The 17,963-nt window shown below is 38.9% G+C and overlaps 2 protein-coding genes across 2 annotated transcripts in view; both read right to left on the bottom strand.

Moving 5' to 3' along the window:
• LOC109952937 (serine/threonine-protein phosphatase 4 regulatory subunit 3-like) overlaps positions 1-1,866 on the bottom strand; it is a 13,507-nt gene extending 11,641 nt beyond the window's left edge. Inside the window, 5 exon segments of the mRNA XM_020588265.1 lie at position 1; positions 4-118; positions 248-346; positions 442-497; positions 738-1,866. The exon segment at position 1 is cut by the window's left edge and continues 496 nt beyond it. Coding sequence (XP_020443921.1) covers position 1; positions 4-118; positions 248-346; positions 442-497; positions 738-879 — 413 coding nt within the window. The 5' untranslated portion in view covers positions 880-1,866.
• A 298-nt stretch (positions 1,867-2,164) lies between these two features.
• LOC109953176 (enhancer of rudimentary homolog) lies at positions 2,165-4,411 on the bottom strand. Its single transcript, XM_020588594.1, has 4 exons — positions 4,239-4,411; positions 3,796-3,883; positions 3,028-3,148; positions 2,165-2,928 (listed from the first exon to the last, which is right to left on the bottom strand). The coding sequence occupies exons 1-4, from the start codon at positions 4,239-4,241 to the stop codon at positions 2,826-2,828; spliced, it is 315 nt and encodes a 104-aa protein (XP_020444250.1). The 5' UTR covers positions 4,242-4,411; the 3' UTR covers positions 2,165-2,825.
• Between the last annotated feature and the right edge of the window lie 13,552 nt (positions 4,412-17,963).

Here is a 17,963-nt window from a genome sequence, read left to right on the forward strand (position 1 = left end):
GGTTCAGTTCACAGGGCGGTAACTCCAGACCTGGCGATGACATGTCATCAAAGCGCTCCTCCTCAGACTCATCCACCACATCCTGGGTGATGTCCACTGATGGGTCCTTTCCCTGCACCTTAACAATGAGGTGAATATGTAGGATGCAGCTACTTAAAGAAACTATCACCACAAATACACTTGATATCAAATGCATTCACAGATGGAGCAGACAAACACACACCCACGCAAAAAGAAGTGTAGTTACCTGGCATATTTTCTCCCAGATTTCATCACAGCCAGCCTTCTCTTGGAAGCTGAGTGCCAGATCATAATTTTCAGCCTCTGACCATACTATCAATGTATCCTTGGGGGGGGGGAAACAAGTCCAATTTACAATTAGTACACAGAGAAGGGAATTAATATTCTACATGGGTATAGTACACCATGCTATGTACTGACCTGCTGTTTCTGGTAGGGTGTGTTTGGGTTGATTTTGGACTCCAGCAACAGGGAACCTAGCAGGTTCAAAACGAAGGCCCACCAAGTGTTATCAAACTTACTTTCATTCAGAAGGTAGGTTAGGGTATTAAATGTATACAAATGAGGGTGACATTCATATCCCTAGCTGGTTAAGATAAATCAGTGGCATTTGTTGATATAAAGTAATCACATAGCAACTGAAACAGTGCTCAAACATAACAAACAAATACTACCTAGGCATATGCCATGCCTGTGGCTGTAGACTGTCAACTTACCATCACTCTCTGCTCGGACTAGTAGAGACGTGCCTTTCAGTCGCTCCACATAACCCGAGGAGACGTGCCCGGTCCCACGGTCATCCCACTGTCTGTCCTCATTGAGGGTATAGACTTTGACTCGTCGACGAGTGTCCGTCATCCTGGCTGTAAACAACTCCCCCCTTCCGGACCTTCTTGGTTCTTATAGGGTGTTTGTTTCACCCAGTAACCCCAAAACTTCAAATCACTTTTTTTTAAAACACCAGTTCTCTTCTACCAGTACTGACTTGTGTAACAGGTCAATAAGACTAAGTTATTTGAAGTAGCATACAAGTGGAAGACCTGGACGAATATCCAGAAAGGTCTCTGTTGTTCTAACTACAATGTCTGATTGTTTTCAGACAAGCTGCCTGAAGATTTATCTCAACAGTTTGAGGCAACATAACACACAAACCATTGCAGCAAGTTAATGACAGTCTAATTCTCAATGCGGATGGCAAAGACGTTTGCTAAAGTGTTAGTCGAGAAAATAAACCCTAACAAACATTACAGACCCCTATCTTATAGCCGAGTTAGGTTAGGGACATTCGGAATAAGCTACGACCAATGGCTGCCACAACACTGCCTACTTAGTAGTAGTTTGAACCCTTGTGTGCAACCTTAGCCAGGTACGTTAGCTAGCAAAACTAACGAGTTAACTAGCTGGCTAGTAGGTTACGTTAACTGCCTACGCTCTGAATATTCTACATTAAACACCATTATGAAGCCAAATGAAGTTGTGTACCGATAACATTATATCGCACTTGCGTGACACAGACACGGTGTTTATTCCGGACCAATCTTTCTAACTGAATAATACGCCAGCTAGCTAGCGTTAGCCGCTATTTCTTCCCCAAGTGTTCCGCCATGTTCTGGCTCGGGGCCGCGGGGAGATCACTCTCTCCTTACTGGTATTGCTGCATCCCAAAATTTATGCGAACCAACAAACTGTAGTCGTATAATTATTTAAAGGCTACGCTTTACATTAGAATGTTATTTGCCATTCATTCCCGAGGTCTTGCTCAGATAATTGCTAGCCCCCCCCCCCCCGTGAGTATTCCGCCATCTTGGGTCCCTTCAGAGTCAGTACGGGGTTTCCAGCACAGCAAAAACAGGGCAGCCCGCCACATTTAAAGGTACAGTAACTCAAGTAGAAATTCAGTTTCTGATAGTGATGAGCAGAAATCGAGCACTCATCCTGCCCAGTAAATTTTACGTAACTCGCCGTCCTGCGAGGCTGCATCATAATCAGCCGGTAGTCTAATCCGACACGTATCTGTTGGTCCTAGTGGACTATCAATTTATATCTAAAATTTCATGTGCTAAAGGTTGTATACTCAGTGGAGTCCAGTCATATGACAATAGTTTATTTTGTTTAAAACAAAGTAAACAGCAACAGGGATAGTTGAAATAAAGTTCAATGAAAAGGTAAATGTTTACAAAAACAATTTTACATTGTGAGTGTAAGCTACAGTAACAATAATAGATGAAATATGTAAAAGAAAAACCATTTGAACCTGTTAAATTAATGGGCGAGTCATTTTGCAGTAATTTCATATTCAAAAATAAATCACCAATATCAAAATCCCCAGCATGTTCACATCCAACTGCTTAGTTAAGGTCTACAAAATCATGTCACATAGCTTATGGGAAAACAAAGCACATTACTAAATATTTGACAAAAAAAATTTTTATAACAATTTTATATAACCTGTGTAGCATTTCAACCAGCAGGGACCCTTCTCTGTGCCTGCTGGTTGAAGTGCAGTCCTTAAACCCCACTCTGGTCACTACCAGTCAAAACTCTGAGAATGAGAACGTGTGTCCAAACTACTGACTGGTAGTACGTACTCTATGCTATGAAACATGGCTCAAGCTCAAAATGTCTGACTTATCCCATTTTTCAAACCATGTCCTTTCCCAATTTATAGTATAAAATGAAAGCCTACCCTTGTCAAATCGGCAATGTCTTTTTACATAGATATATATATATATACACATTTAATATAAAATGGAGCGTAAACGCCTTTCAGGTGCGTGTAATGGGACAACCTGTGACTGATGCCGTTACTTTGCCGATTGTTGAGCCTGATGCCGCAGCAGGACATATATCTTCTCCTTGATCCAGTCTTTGTTGTAAGGTTGGTATGTTTGGGTGTCAGCTCTGTACCTGCATAATAAATAATATATTTTACTGGAGGTGTTCAACATGTTGCAAGGCTGATTTTTATTGAGATCAATAGGCATTTACCAGCCAAATCACACTTACATAAGACAGCTCAGATCTGCCAAGTCATCAATAAAGTCAAACAACTGACTGATGTCGTAAGTGATGGAGGGACTGTTTGGATTCATCCTCTTCAGATGCTCTTCATACATTTTGCAAACACCTGGAAGAGAGGTACATGCTGAAAAGAAGCAAAAGTATTTCCAAGAGTGTGCATCATACAAAGCTTTTACAACCAGGTGATAAGGTTGATTAGAGAGATTGTAAATGAAAGAAGAAAATTATAAAGCTAAACTGATAAATCTAGGAAATTAACAATTTAGGTAGCTGTGATCATTGTTTTTTACAACAGCGGTGGTCACTTCAGTGGTTCAACAGAGTGGTTTACAGTTCATATGTCACAGGTTCAGGTGCAGTTTGCATATCGTGTATTAATTGTAACAGTATGCATCCCATACAATAACTAAAAACTTCCCAAATAAATATAAAAACATGTATAGAAAATAATTTTACATACAAGTGCATTAAAAGACATTCACAATACCTCATACACATCCTAAACTGTAACTTGTCAGAAGCTCTTTATATTTTAGAAGCTCTTTATATTTATGAGATAAATAAGGCACTGAATGAGTTTGACCTCAGTGACAACAGGGACTCACTGCTTAAAAATATGAGGTCTACAATTAAATATGCATGCATGTGCTAATAAGAGATGATTTTAGCCTACAAGTATTGCAAAAAATATATAAGGACGGAACAGCACTGTGATTTATTACTGAAATCTCTTTTAAACAGCTTCATACCCACCTTCCATACATTCATTCACTGACTCATAGTCAGCATATGTGCGGCCCTCGGGTCTCTTGGTTGGTTGGACAAGCAAAATTGTGTGGGACTGTAAGATAATGAAGAAATAACGTAAGCTATTTTCTGCCACACCTAATCCCCTGCATTATGCAGTCTGAATGATGTTTTGTTTCTGATCCAAACCCTACAGTTACCCACGGGGTTTCAAAAAATAGGTAAACGGTTAATTCGCATACTTCACCCACACATTAATTAACAAATAGAAACAAATTAATTACGACCCAAAGTTAAAAGTATGGTGTTAGGTGTTTAAAGTAACAGAAGAAATGTTAGACAAGGAGTAAAAATTAGCTTCATAGCTTGTTAGCTGTGACAGATTAACAGAATCTAATATAGCTGAAACCGCAAGTATTTTAGAAGCCATTAAAACAACACACGCTTACCATGATTGTGCTGAAGATTCTGTCTCTTTAAATGAGGTATGATACTGCAAGAAAATCGTTGTTTAGTACTTGTCAAATCGCCATACGATGGAGATGTATGCACACAAAAAAAAATTCAGAGGAAATGTAGTGTTAAGTCTTTCCGGTTCCTCTTCTTCTTCTTCTTCGTTTTATTTAATTGCGGGTGGATACTAACATTAAGGTCCATTACCGCCACCTACTATGCTTGAGTGTTGACCAGCGTTATCTGCATTATTATTATTATTATTATTATTACTACTACTACTACTATTCATTCATTCATTCATTTTCTACCGCTTAATCCCTGAACGGGGTCACGGGGGTCGGCCGGCACCCATAGACGAACAACCACACACGCACACACGCACTCCTATGGACAATTTAGAGACACCAATCAACCTAAGATGCATGTCTTTGGTCTGTGGGAGGAAGCGGGAGTACCCGGAGAGAACCCAGCAAGCACGGGGAGAACATGCAAACTCAACACAGAAAGGTCCCGGGTGGGGTCTGAACCCGAAACCTTACTACTACTATTACTAATAATAATAATAATTATTATTATTATTATTATGAATACTAATAATAACATTCTCTCAAAATCACTGATAATTTATTATAATTCCCAACTTCATGACAGAGTAAATTCCTGAGATCAAATTGTTTTACTCCCTGTGCTTTAAGCTGTCTCATAGTATTTCATCTCTGAATAATATTCTTGATACTGACATAGTACATGTTCTGCTGACTCCTTTACCTGGCAAAAGTCACACAATCCAGTTGTATGTTTACCCATCAGCTGTAGGTTGATATTTTTTCATGTTGTATAATGGACTTTAAATAAAAATTTGCATAGAAATAAAAGTTTGCTTTAAACTACACTACCTTAAAACTATTAATGGTTTATATAGGAACATATTGTCTGGGGGGGGGGGAAAGTAGGCATATTTATATAAGTAAAAGTTGAAGAGTAGTAAAAGAACAAGTGGTGGCAATCCCAAAATAGTAAAAGAAAAAAATCTCAATTAAAAGTCAGAAGGCCTGCAATAAATGTCTTGATAGAAGAGTTTTTTCCGCCGAACAGCCTACCTCTCCACTGTATGTCCTATCTTGAAGTGATACATTTCCTGGTTCTCATTGCCATTGCTTTGCCACAGGTGCAGCTGCAGGGCCCATAGGCTCCAAACTCTCCCCAGAGATCATGATTTGGCCATGTCTGCTGGAAAAAAACAAGCAAAACCCCTGTTCACTCAGCTGCTGGAATATATAGTGCTCTCACACTAAACACTGTAGCCCACCACGAACCACTAACACACACTAAAAGCCTGCTAGAGACAGCACCAAAATAGAAGCAGGAACATTTAGCCACCAACCATCCCTTGCACATTGCACTATGTTTCTATAAACAGTATCAATGTTGACACATGTCATAAATGTTCAGCTCCTTTACATATGACATATGACATAGCATATTCAACATTCTTTGTGATTTCAATCTGAATTAAAGTACTGACATGTCCACATGTCAAAGTGTCCTTGGGCAAAACACTGAACCCTGCTTTCAGTAAAGTCACATCTAGTTAATATAAATGATGAAAGGGCAATTAGTCCATTCGATGCAGTGTAATACATGCCTTTAATGTGCAAAGTGTTCCCCCTGGATGGCTGAAACGTGCTACTGACAAATATGGTCAGGTTCTGTCTTCTCTTATCTTGTCTTACCTTCTTGAAGTAAATTGCGAGCAGTTCAACCAGCAGCCCAGAGGGATGTGCACCTCCAAAGTGAAGGTAGACACTCACACCCAAATTTCTACTTCTGGCCCTCTCTACACACCAACACCACAGAATAAAGTGTCAGATTTCAACCACACAAAGAAACAGATTTTGAATCCTTTTCTGATTTTCTACATAAGATGTAATTTCTTCTGTGGGTTAGATTATTTGTATTTAAGACCCTCAGGCCATGAAACCTTTTTTTGTTTTAGAAGTTTTGGATCAACTATTTTTGCTTACTTTATTCATTTTATGACTATTACTGAAATGTAAGCATTGTTTTGTCTATTGCATTGCAAGGAAGAAGAAGAAAAAGATGGAACAGTGAATATTTTACCACACATAATTTAATGGTTTCATGCAGTCATTTTAAATGTTGATGCAAGTATGTTCACAAAGTAGTTAAAATACACTCTAAATATGTGATCTAGGCTGAAACATCTCCTGAAGTTCCCCATTCCTGACCACTGACTGCCATTTTGCACACCCCATAAACCACTAAATACAGACCAATAGGTCACTGTAGAGGTGCTAGTGGGAGATACACATGGCATGAAGGCTATATTTAAGTTTATTTTAGTGAGAAACTACAGTTTAGCTTGGCCTGGATGGGAAGAGTATATAGGAGATGTACCACCTGGAATCAGTGAAGAGCAACATTCCTGATATTCTGGAAGCTAGAAGACAGTCATTCGGCTGACAGGAGTAAAATACATATATATATATATACAGTACTTTAGTTTTAGCCTATCAACACAGAATGCCTGATAGCTGCCATTTGTTTATATTTGTTAGTGGGTGAGCAAGGGGAAAATGAGGCAGCAGAATAGACAGTGAGTAACTTGTTGACACACACAACAGGCTGTACCTCTGTATGGTCTTGTTATCACCAGGGTTAAAGACAGCAGTGTAAACATGGCAGTCCAGACTGAAAGCGCAGCAACAAAAGATACTTTTGTAAAGCTCATAATTTTTTAAAACTATGCTAAAGAGGTGCTGGTTAAGCTTTATGGTTGTTTTTGAGGCTATAATTTGTAATATCGGTATATTGCATTGTATTAAACTTTTTGAACTAAGCATATACATTTTATAAACTCTATTTCAGTGCATGTAGCTGTCATACAATCTGCACAATAAAAAGTCTATATTCAAGAATCTCATTAAAATATTATTTCAAAGTCATGAAAGCCTTTGCATAACACACCACCCCAAACCCATCCCTTCCAAATTTTACTTAAACTCACATCCCAGTCCAAAATCTCCCCCCTCACAGTATTGTTTTTCTCCACATTGAAAAACTTGAGTCTGTCACTCATGTTCTGTCTCTCAGAGCTGCTGGTTCAGCTTCTATACTTGTTTTTCTTTGTCTTCAAAGGCACTCTTTGTGCTGAATAGGTCATCCACTGTATCCATGATCTCCTGCATTTCTCTGGAGAGATCAGTGTAACTCGCCTTTAGATCTTCTTGTTGCTGTTTGAGGTCAGCTGCCACACGCAACAGCTCGGTGGCCTGGTGGCTGCAGTGGCTCCGCAGCTGCTCCACATCCAACAGAAGCCCTTCCATGCTCTTCATCAGCTGCTCCAGACGGTCAGCTGTTCCCTCAAACTCAGATGTGTCCAGACTCTCGACCAGGATGTTGTCCAGATCTTCATCTTTGTTATCCAGATCCTCTTTCTTGTTTTCCAGATCCTGACCTTTGTTGTCTGGGGTCTTAGCCTCGTTGTTCGGCACCTCAGACTCTGGGTCTGTCTTTGGTTCTGTCTCCATCCTCCTCCTGTTGCAGCTCTCAGTCACCTGCTACTACACTTCAGTAAAATAGATATCTGTAAGAAAAAGGATTCATTTAGCTAGTAGCGAATGACCAGAAAAGGTCAAAGTGTAGAAAAAATTCAAATATTTAGAGAAAAGACTGAGAAATATTAAACACCTAGAGCCACTTCAACACTTTTTGTCTCTCTCAGCTGGTAAGGAGTTTAAGCTCTGTGCAAGAGGTGAAAAGTTTACTACTGACTAAACTATTCTGCTTGGGCTCATACATGTGTGTGCAAGAGTTATGTGAATGTGTGCAGGTGCCCTTTCACTGACATGTGCCATCCTGTATACAGTTAGGCCAGCTATCCCAAGTAACACTCTCCTCAGTCCAGACCAAGCTCGGGCGGGACATCAGATTACGCAGTTTGTCCCTCCTCCCAAACCTATTCACCGCTGTGGATGTCTGGGTAGACAGATTGACCTCATCCTCCTGAACTCATCTGTGGGTGGCCTCGACACTGATATGCATGCTCTTATAAGCATCTCTGTGATCTCATCTTTCTTTTGGTCTTGTTTTTTATTCAGGTGTCGCTTTAAAAATGCGCTTTTCACTGTGTGTTTGTGCCAAACTCTTGTGAATGTGTTGGGTAATTAACTGCAGTCATCTTAGGACATGCTTATTTTGAGAATATAACTCCAATGCACAACACTGCTGCAGTGAAACAGCTAGAGTGTCATGCACAAAAGGTGTGTGAGACAATGCCCTCTGATGTTTATTTGGTAAGAGATGCTCCAGTGACATGTATATCATCTAATTAAAGGCAAATATTAAGAATGCAACATCTCAAGTCAGAAATGTTTTGAAATAAAAATATTTTGGGACATTAAATATAAATTTATATTTCTATATTGATATTAACCTTTTTTAAGGGTATTTCAAATTAAATGTGTTATAGCTGTAACAGAATTTTTATTACTATTATTACTGAAACTGTAACATGAGAGAATACACCAAAGCAATGACGAAAACCCACATGATCACAACATGTTAAAGAGCTAGCAAAGGCACCAGCCCTTTAAATGGCTGTAAAGATAAGGAGTCTAAATGGTGACCTCACCGCCCCCAATCTCTTATCAAAACAAGACAACTTGTTTTGAGGAGGTGAATGCTGAGGCAAAACTAGCTTCTATCTGGGGGTTTAAATGCAGCGTAAACATGAACAGTAGTCAAAGAACGTGAGAGCAATTATTGATTTGGGAGCTGTATAATTTTGCATCAATAATATTAAAAAATACTAAAAGAAAAAAATAATGACATGTGCAGACAGTGAAGTTTAGTGTTGGCTTTAAAGACCAGACAAATCAGGAGTTAGCAGGAATATAGTTGTTGAACATAGCTCCAAAGGAAAGAATATATATTTGTTTCAGTTGTACTATGGATAAAAAAATACCCATAATATAAAAAAAGTCAAAAATCTCTTAGATATTCCCAATAAAACAATGACTTGGCAAGACAGATGTAAATAATGAAGAAAAACAGTAGAAGGTTGAAAAAAAAACTTCCACATCAGTTTTACAGTAAAGCAAAGCAAAATTAAGGTAAAGCAACATTTGTTTAGAGCAAGTTATGGGAAAATTTGGTAATAATATTATTGAAAAACTATGGACAAGTGAAGCTGCTGCAAAACACAAAGAAAAGTAAATAAAAATTTCTGATCTCAAAAACAAGAAGTTGAATGCTTACTTGCTTCTGTAGTTATTTAGGATGTGTCAGCATGCAGACTGAACATTAGCTAGACTGTCTGTAGACCACGGATCTTGAGGTCTGCCCATCTCACTAACTGTGACGATGGTCGTGATGTCACTACGCTGATCGCTGACGGCTGCTTACTGCTTATCAGTGCTACACACAGAATCTTTAGTTGGTGTGGCTGGTGTCATCTGTATAATTCCTAAATCCTAGAGACATCTTCAGACTTTCCATGATAAACCTAGCCCATTTAACATTTTATGTATTATTTTGCATATTTCTTTCCGACAGGAGTTTGAAGAGGTACGGTAATGTACACACTGTTAAACTGATTAACACACAACTAAAGACACAAAGAGCAGTTGTTTCCAGATATTGATTTCATTGGAGAAACTGAATATTTAATACACTTTGTTCTTTCTCTGTCAGGCCTACGTTTTAAAGCGTATTTTATTTTATGGTGTGCTCAAACACTGGCTAATCAACATCAGATCATTCTGGTTTAATATTTTACAGGTGACAATACAGTTTTTGCACTGCATTCATCAGACTGTACTGTGAAACTGATCAAGCTAAACCTCACACACATGCAAAGAGAAGTCAGTATTATGTTTACAAGTTAAAGGTTCAGTTAAATAGGAGCTATAAGTGTTTGTTCACAGTTTGATACAGTAGGGAAAAGAGATGAAACAAAGTTTGTGTTTTCTTCAGTGTCTCCACGTGGAGGCGGTGTTGTATTTCTATGTTTTCTGATTAAGATTTGTCCTCTTGTAGAACAAGGTTGAGCATGTATTATGTGTATTGTGTGCCTCCACTCTTTTATTTCCCCTTCTAGTTAAAAGTATTATGTTAGGTGTTTCTTTAGGCTTAAGGTTGCAGGTGCATGCTTGTAAATTCTACAAGAAGTCAGGCTTAGTGAGCTCCAACATACGTGCCAACATGTGTATTCATGTGTGTGTTTTTATATATGTGAGTGCAGTGTGAGGGTTCAGGGGTATGGATTATTTCACCCTGGGCTGCTTTCAAAGAGGCCAGCCAAGCGTGAGGCAGAGAGGAGAAAGGGGGCATTGTTGTGGTCCAGATGAGTGTCAGCGGTGCCTCAGAAAATAGATTCACTCACGGAGGTTTAACAGAAACACACTTGCAACAACTGTCTGACCCCCAGGATGATATGACCATGCTTGAACCCTTTTTACAGTAGTGAAGGGATTAAATGTATTAATTCACACGGTCTGGCATTTATATGTGGTTCCTTCTTGGTGTTATAGTGCATTGATTACAAAGGATGTTTTGGAGGAGTACAGACAAGAACATATATGAAAAGTATATTTGGTCTGGTTTGATTCAAAACCATATGACTAAAGGGACTAAACTTCCTGGAGGTTATTTGTTTACTATCAAGGCAGTACAGATAATATCAGGTCAGCAATTGGTTTAGATTTCTAAACCACAGCACTTTCTAGCACTGTACTGGGTGGACAAATCCAGCTGTTGTGTATTCCATGTAGGTTAAAACAGCCTTATCATTTACTTGGAAACAGCTTTTGTCTCAGCCTCCCTGTTCCTGTCTGTATCCTTATTTCTTTCCTTCTTTGTCTCACATATACTCAGCCTCCACCCAGACATCTGGCTTGCCTCTGCAAAATGCTTTCAGACAGCCTACCATCATCACTGCTCGTAGTTGAAGGAAAAGTTCATGACAGTGCTTCCTCTCAATGATTTACTCATAAGTACATGAGAGCATAAAAAGCTCTGTGCATCTGACTGAATGGGAGAGTTATGAGGTAGTGGCTCACATGTTGTTGTGCCGGCCCATGGGACTCATGGGGCATCTTTACCCTCAGAATTGTCAGACTATTCATGGGCTCTGCTGGGTGTGCAAGGGCCTGTGATTTATGGGTTTCCATCTGCTGCTGTAGGGGTATTGTTGCCAATACTTAAGACATAGCAGAGTCAAAGATGTAGTCCCTTTCATACATAAAGACAATAGAAGATTCCTTGCAAAATACATTAAGGCTACTGTATGTATCTTCTTCCAAATATTTTTGTTGTAGAAATCTGTTACAAAATGTGTCTTACTGTGGGGAGGTGCTTTTGAAGCCTCCTGTGACCCAGACTCACTGATTCGCACTGGCAGCAGTGCAGAGATATGAGCTTAGAAAAGGGTCTGAGCAGGATAGACCTCTCTAACTACTCAGAGATTTTCAATTATTTCTGATTGATCAGTACGTTTTTTTGCATTCTTATTTCTTGCAGCTTCATAATGACATGTCTGAAGAGCTGGGCAGTGCATGGCAGAGCAGAGCAGATCAGATCACAGTAGAGCATAGTGGAGCAGGGAGAGGGAGTGCTGGGCGGAGCAGAGTGGGTTGGAGTTTCATGCTAGCGCTACCTTAAGCTACATTTTGTAGCTTTAAAAACATTACAGCTGCACTAGTAGATATTTTTATATCAATAATGTCCCTCAGAGTGATGATTATTATCACTCAGTGCAGTTTTCCTTAGCTCTATGGAGCATTTTAGTGTCTTTCAGCTCTTTGTTTTTGTGTCAGCCTGCAATTTTACTGTTTTGGTTCAGTCTCATTTCTCTCTTGTTTGAAAAACAAAACTAGCAAACAAAACAAAAAGTAGTGAAAGTTGAAATCCTTCAAAATGGGGGCATATTTAATCAAGCATTCAGTTAACTTACTTGAGATACCTCCATTTAAAAGATCTAGCTTTTTTATAAAGTAGAAGAAAAACAGCAAGACAGCATTCCACGCCGGTCCCTCAGATCTGGATCAGTTTCCTTCAGACATAGCCTTTTTCTGGTAAATGGGTGGGATCCCTGATCCCATCCCTCCAGGGGAGTACAAGTGCATGAATAGCTAATGTTACAACAAGCTTTCATTTGATGCCAGGGAATTTCTTCTCTACTGTCAGAGAAACAACAATGTAAAATCTCCGCTGTGTACTGGTCAGAAACTTGGGTAAGACTTTATAATACAGCCTGGGATTTACACTGTAGGTTTGTTGACTGAATCAGGCACCAGAGAAATACTTACTGGTACTTAAAGTCAGGTACAGTGGAATAAAACAAGACTGTGAGGAACAAGGAGGCAATAATTGGGCAATTCAAAGGTAACAAACTAAATGCAGCACAGTACTGTACAAAGTACAGATGCAAAAATTATTATTATTATTACTGTTTAATTAAAGTAAGTAAAATACTATGTTCCTCTCTAAACATTTAGTCTTAGCCATGATTGATCCATGTTATATTATTACATAACTTCATTATTTTCCGCAGATCATAATAAAAATCTTCCATAGCTGTGCACTTAACAAAGGTATCTTTGTTTTCTGCTCCAATGTACCTGTGATGACCCGCTGCAGGTCGACAAACATGCCTGACTCAAATTATGAATTGTTACCAAAACTCAGTTCTTAAGAACCAAGTTGTTTGAGTCAGATGGGAAGTTTAAATACTCGCCTCCACATTTGTCTGGAAGAACACACCCAGATTGTGGAAAAATGTTATTTATTTTCATATTGGCAGCTGTTGAAAGAAACTAAACATGACTCATCTTACTGGTATCAATTGTGTTGGTTGGCTGCTTTACCATAAGTAGAGCCTAAAAACTGTCTTACTTCATGATCCACTGCAGACTGGGCCCTAAAACAGTGGTGATCCTGACTGAAGACTTGCAATGACAAGCCTGCTGTGTCCTTTTTACAAATTAAAAGGTTGTAATTTAAGGCAGAATGTATCAGTGTAACCCTCTCATAACTCTTGCACATTAATGTGTCCAGAGTGTCTGTCAAGTGGCATATGCAGCTCTGTTCATGATAAGCAGTGCATATGGCATTGATCTGCTCATCATCTCAGAGCCCTCTGTTTTTGGACCTTCATTGTACTTGATGTGTGATGCCGCCACTGCACTCCCTCAAAACAGCTTTAATTGTCCATATTCTTGGACCTGCAGTTTCACCTCAGTACACACATGAGCTCACACACACCCACAGTTTGAAGCAACACTCATTGAACATTACTTTTTCTTTCCAATGAAGTGTTATGCTTGGCTAGCTGTATCAGCAAAACATATGGGCTTTTCAGGAGCCACTGGCCCTGAGTGAAACCACATTTTATCCAAGCAGAGTTGAGCAAGAGACAAAGCATGAGAGCAAATAAAATTAAAATTCCAGTGCACCTGTGTCATACTTTGATTATTCACTAAACACAGTAGATGTATTTCATATGGATATTGTAAGATGAGAAGCTTTGGTACATTTTGAAATGAACTGTTAGTGGTTTCCAAACTTTGTTCTGTGACCCCAGAGCAATGTCTACGTGCATCCCCTTGTCATCAGTTGTATTTGTTGATGAATTGTGAGTGGCTCAACAAAATAGCCCCCCCCCTTTATTTTGTTTGTTCAAACCATTTAAAATGCCTAAATATCATTCAGTAAATCACAAGAAAGATTAAAGGAAATGTGTTTTCTTTTTTAATTTTTTCCTGCTGTTACTGCCAGGACCTCATTTACTGTGATTTAGGCTGGGAAACAGGTTTTAGACACAGGGGAAATCTGGTGCGCCTCTGCTCCTCTCACAGCTAATTAGTGTATGAACTAATTGCATAGCTAACTTTAGCAAAGCAACAGCCTAGTTCCATCTGGCCACTATCTATAAATTAGGAAGGAAGGAAGGTGAATTTGAACCTACCAGTGACACTCTGGCACCTTTTAGAACATTCATGCAAGAACTTTTACCTCATAAGTAAATGTTTTTGTGGAAATGCTTTTTGTGATTTGACATTTTAAATACTGCTATAAAACATACATTTTTATTCATAATTAAGTGAAATTCTCTGTTCTAATATATCCCCATTGCACACACACATAGCCTTTGACACTCCCTCTGCCACCAAATCTTCAGATTGAAAGTTTTCACACACTTTCTCACATTTGCAGCTTCATAACAATGGCTCTTGTTTAAAGCTCCAAACACTGCTCCCTTTGTGGCAGATGAATCCAAAGTTTGTCTGAGGTGAGCCAGAGGCTCTTGAGGTTTGATGACCTAGACGTCCCCTGATTGCCCTCTCAAGGTTGGTTGTGGCTGATGAGGAAAACAGGTTCCCATTTTCAACAGACCCCCTCATCTGCCGCTCACATTCCTTCAGCTGAGCGGGTCTTGACAGGGTGGATCTAAGCACTCCCCTCTGACTCAAATACGATACTACCAACACACAATAGATGACAGGAGAAAGATGAAGCAAGAGCATGAGGGATGGATTTGAAGTCAAGGTTTGTAGGTAGCAGTAGATCAGGTTTCTGGGAAACTGAGCAGCAGGTCATACGGGGTTAGCTACGGGAAAAGAGGAGCACAGTCGGACTCAGTGTTTAACTTATGTGTTAAAATGAACACATAAAGATATCAGTTACAAGGGACCTGCCATGGTTTAACAAGGTCCACATTAGCTGCAATGTGAAATGCTTTTTTAAAGAACTATGTTGTAAGTTTGGGTTTCTGCTGTGGAGTGAGTTTACAGTACAAGAAAGAGAGAAACATCAACCCTACAATTCAGAGTGATCAATTTGCAACTTGGTGACTTTTCCTAACCCTGTGAGAACTGCCTCCTGTATAAGCATGATCTGGGTTACACAGATCATCTCAGCTTCTTTTGTAATACACAGTATCTACAATATATATAAAACAAGTCTCAGTCATAATTTACCAACATTTTATATAGATTGAATTCTATAGAGAGCATTTATAGTTTTCAATCATTTAAATTACTGAAAAGATTTTAGATTGAAGTTGAAGAGCATTTCTGTGAATAAGTTCCCGTGGATCACCCTTGCAACTAGACAGATGACGTCACCATTTCTGGAAAACTCAACACCAGGTGATGAGGTAATGAAGATGTTTAAAAGCAGAAGAAAAGGAGGGACACCAGACATGATGCATTTCTCCCCCGAGAGCCGATAGTGATCTGTAGACATGTTCTCTATTGAATGGCAGATGCTAAAGGATTGTATGGCTACAGGTGTGTCTGTGCTCCTCTTACATCACTGACTTTTAACATAAAGCTGCAAATCATATTTTTTCACACAAACCTTAAATTTATCATCTAATCTTTTGCTTTTGTTGTTTTGTGTATAAAGTACATGGTAATGGACCCATATGGAAGGATAAACTATATGTATATACAGTAGTGGATTTGTAAAACATTAGCTGATCAACCCCACATATCACAACACTCACTTTATCATGAGATACAGTATTGTTGGCATATTAAAATTTCTGTAACTTGGGCTCCACAATTTGAAACAAGAAATAACACTAACATGCATACAAAGATAATGCATATTGAATTAGTTGATTTCTGTCCAAATTAAAATGTAATCTTTTTATTTGGAAGAGACAACTCCCTCTTCTTTTGTCTTGGGTGTTTGGTTGAGTGTTCTTAACTGTAATCTTGGTGTCTTGTAACTATTTCTAAACTATTTCTCAGATTTCTCATTATTCAGAATCCAATTTTTATGCTAAACGTACAAAAGCTCCCACTATTTTCCCACCACATCAGTATACTGTACATAATGCGGGTGCCACATGGGCAGTCATCAGAAATGGCATTACACACCCTCTCATGCATTTCCTGTGGTGTTTCCTGCTTTCTGTAAAACTTCTTGTGCTAATATCCATTAATCCTGGCAAAGTCTTGACAGCTCTTTCTCTCTCAGGATCTGAAATCACAAAGGCTCTCACTCTCGCATACAGAACTGTGGTTCTGAACTGAAAGCAGCAGATTGGGGCACTCAGTATTTCACAGCTGATGGTTAAGATAAGCTTTCTTGTGCATGAGAGGAAAAACAGCTCAGCCCTGGGAAAAAAACACAGTCTGGGAAGATGACGCCGTATTTTGCAAAACTGGTGTCAGAATTGAACCGTTAATCCAAATGGAGGTAAACATAAGGTCATGAGCTAAGCACAGTGTTTGAACCCACAATGCATTTCTTCAGTGTTGTTGTGTCTGCAATGTTTAATGAAGGGTTTTTCTAAACCAGTGTGTTATCTAATCACAACTACAGTAGCACGCACGGTCTCAATCAAATGTATAATGATTTTTATTTTGGCTGCCCTCATCCTTCCTTTCAGTCATAGCCTTCATTTGTGGAATAAAAAAGTCACTGGACCTATTTTTGGCATCTCAACTGTCATAACCCCATTGCTCTTTGACACTATAAACCGTGCCATTTAGCTGCTAGTCTGTGATTTGTTCCACCAGCAATCCTAGCCACGTCTCCATCAGAGTTTTGCATTTATGCAGTTTCATTTAGACAATATATTACTTGTGTTTCTGCATTGCATTCAGAAATACATAACTAATAAAATCAAGATAGGTTGTGTGTTGTGCTCTTTAAGTAATTAAGCTACACTACTAATTAAGCTTTAAGTAATACTTGCACATTACTGTGTTGGTAATGATAACACCATGCCCTCCATTTATTGCTCTAAATGCTCTATAAAAGTAAATGACTGCATATAAAGAGAATTTACAGCAGTTCACATGGCCACAAAGCAGCTGTTTCTTCTGGTGCTTCCTTGGAAATCACCAGTTTAGGGACATGATGTAATGTGTGTTATTGTCTTACTTCCACTGATAACAACATGAACTAATTATACTGAGAACAGCAAGGATATGAGGTTGATTTTCAATTTCCTGTTATACTGTACATTCTCTTTAACACACAGCCTGTGCGTGTAGCTCTGCAGTAAGCTAACACTTCCAGTAAAACTATAGGACAACAGTTGATTCCAACAAACAATAGTTAGATCAGAGGTAAGTACACTGTAAAAATAGTACAGCACCAAGTAAATCGGGTTCACAAAGCTGTATTGTTATGCTCTCTCATAGCAATAAGAAACAAAGCATCACCGAGTAATGATCAACATTAAGTCCTCATAAGAAGAACATTAGTGCTACTATTAGTATTTGAGTAGGTCACAGATTTGTTACAGAACTCTCCCAGTAGTGTGTTCAACTGAAGCCACCTGCCTGTTGCAGAATAGATAACAAACAATAGAAAATAAACAATAGTCTTTACAAGAAACTGGGCTGAAAAATATGTGAAAGCAAAAATAACACAACAACTGATGTACACACATTGTCAGTCATGAATAAACATCATTAAATGCAGGAAATCGTTATCTTGAGGCCAGGAAGTAATTTTGTGTGTCCCACAGCCCAAAGTCGTACGAGATAAATGCTTGTTTTGGACAGCACATCATTTCCTTTTATTGTATACAGTGACATGATACACCAGTAAAGTGGCAACCAAATGAAACTTTCATTAGATTTTTCTTTATTCTTTTGGAAAACCACAGGTAAGTGCTGAGAATTAAAAATGCAGGGTACAAAGTAGAATTCACCCCCTTTCTCTCTCTTTTA

The sequence above is a fragment of the Monopterus albus genome, unplaced genomic scaffold (assembly GCF_001952655.1).
Source record: "Monopterus albus unplaced genomic scaffold, M_albus_1.0 scaffold9.1, whole genome shotgun sequence".
Taxonomy (NCBI): domain Eukaryota; kingdom Metazoa; phylum Chordata; class Actinopteri; order Synbranchiformes; family Synbranchidae; genus Monopterus; species Monopterus albus.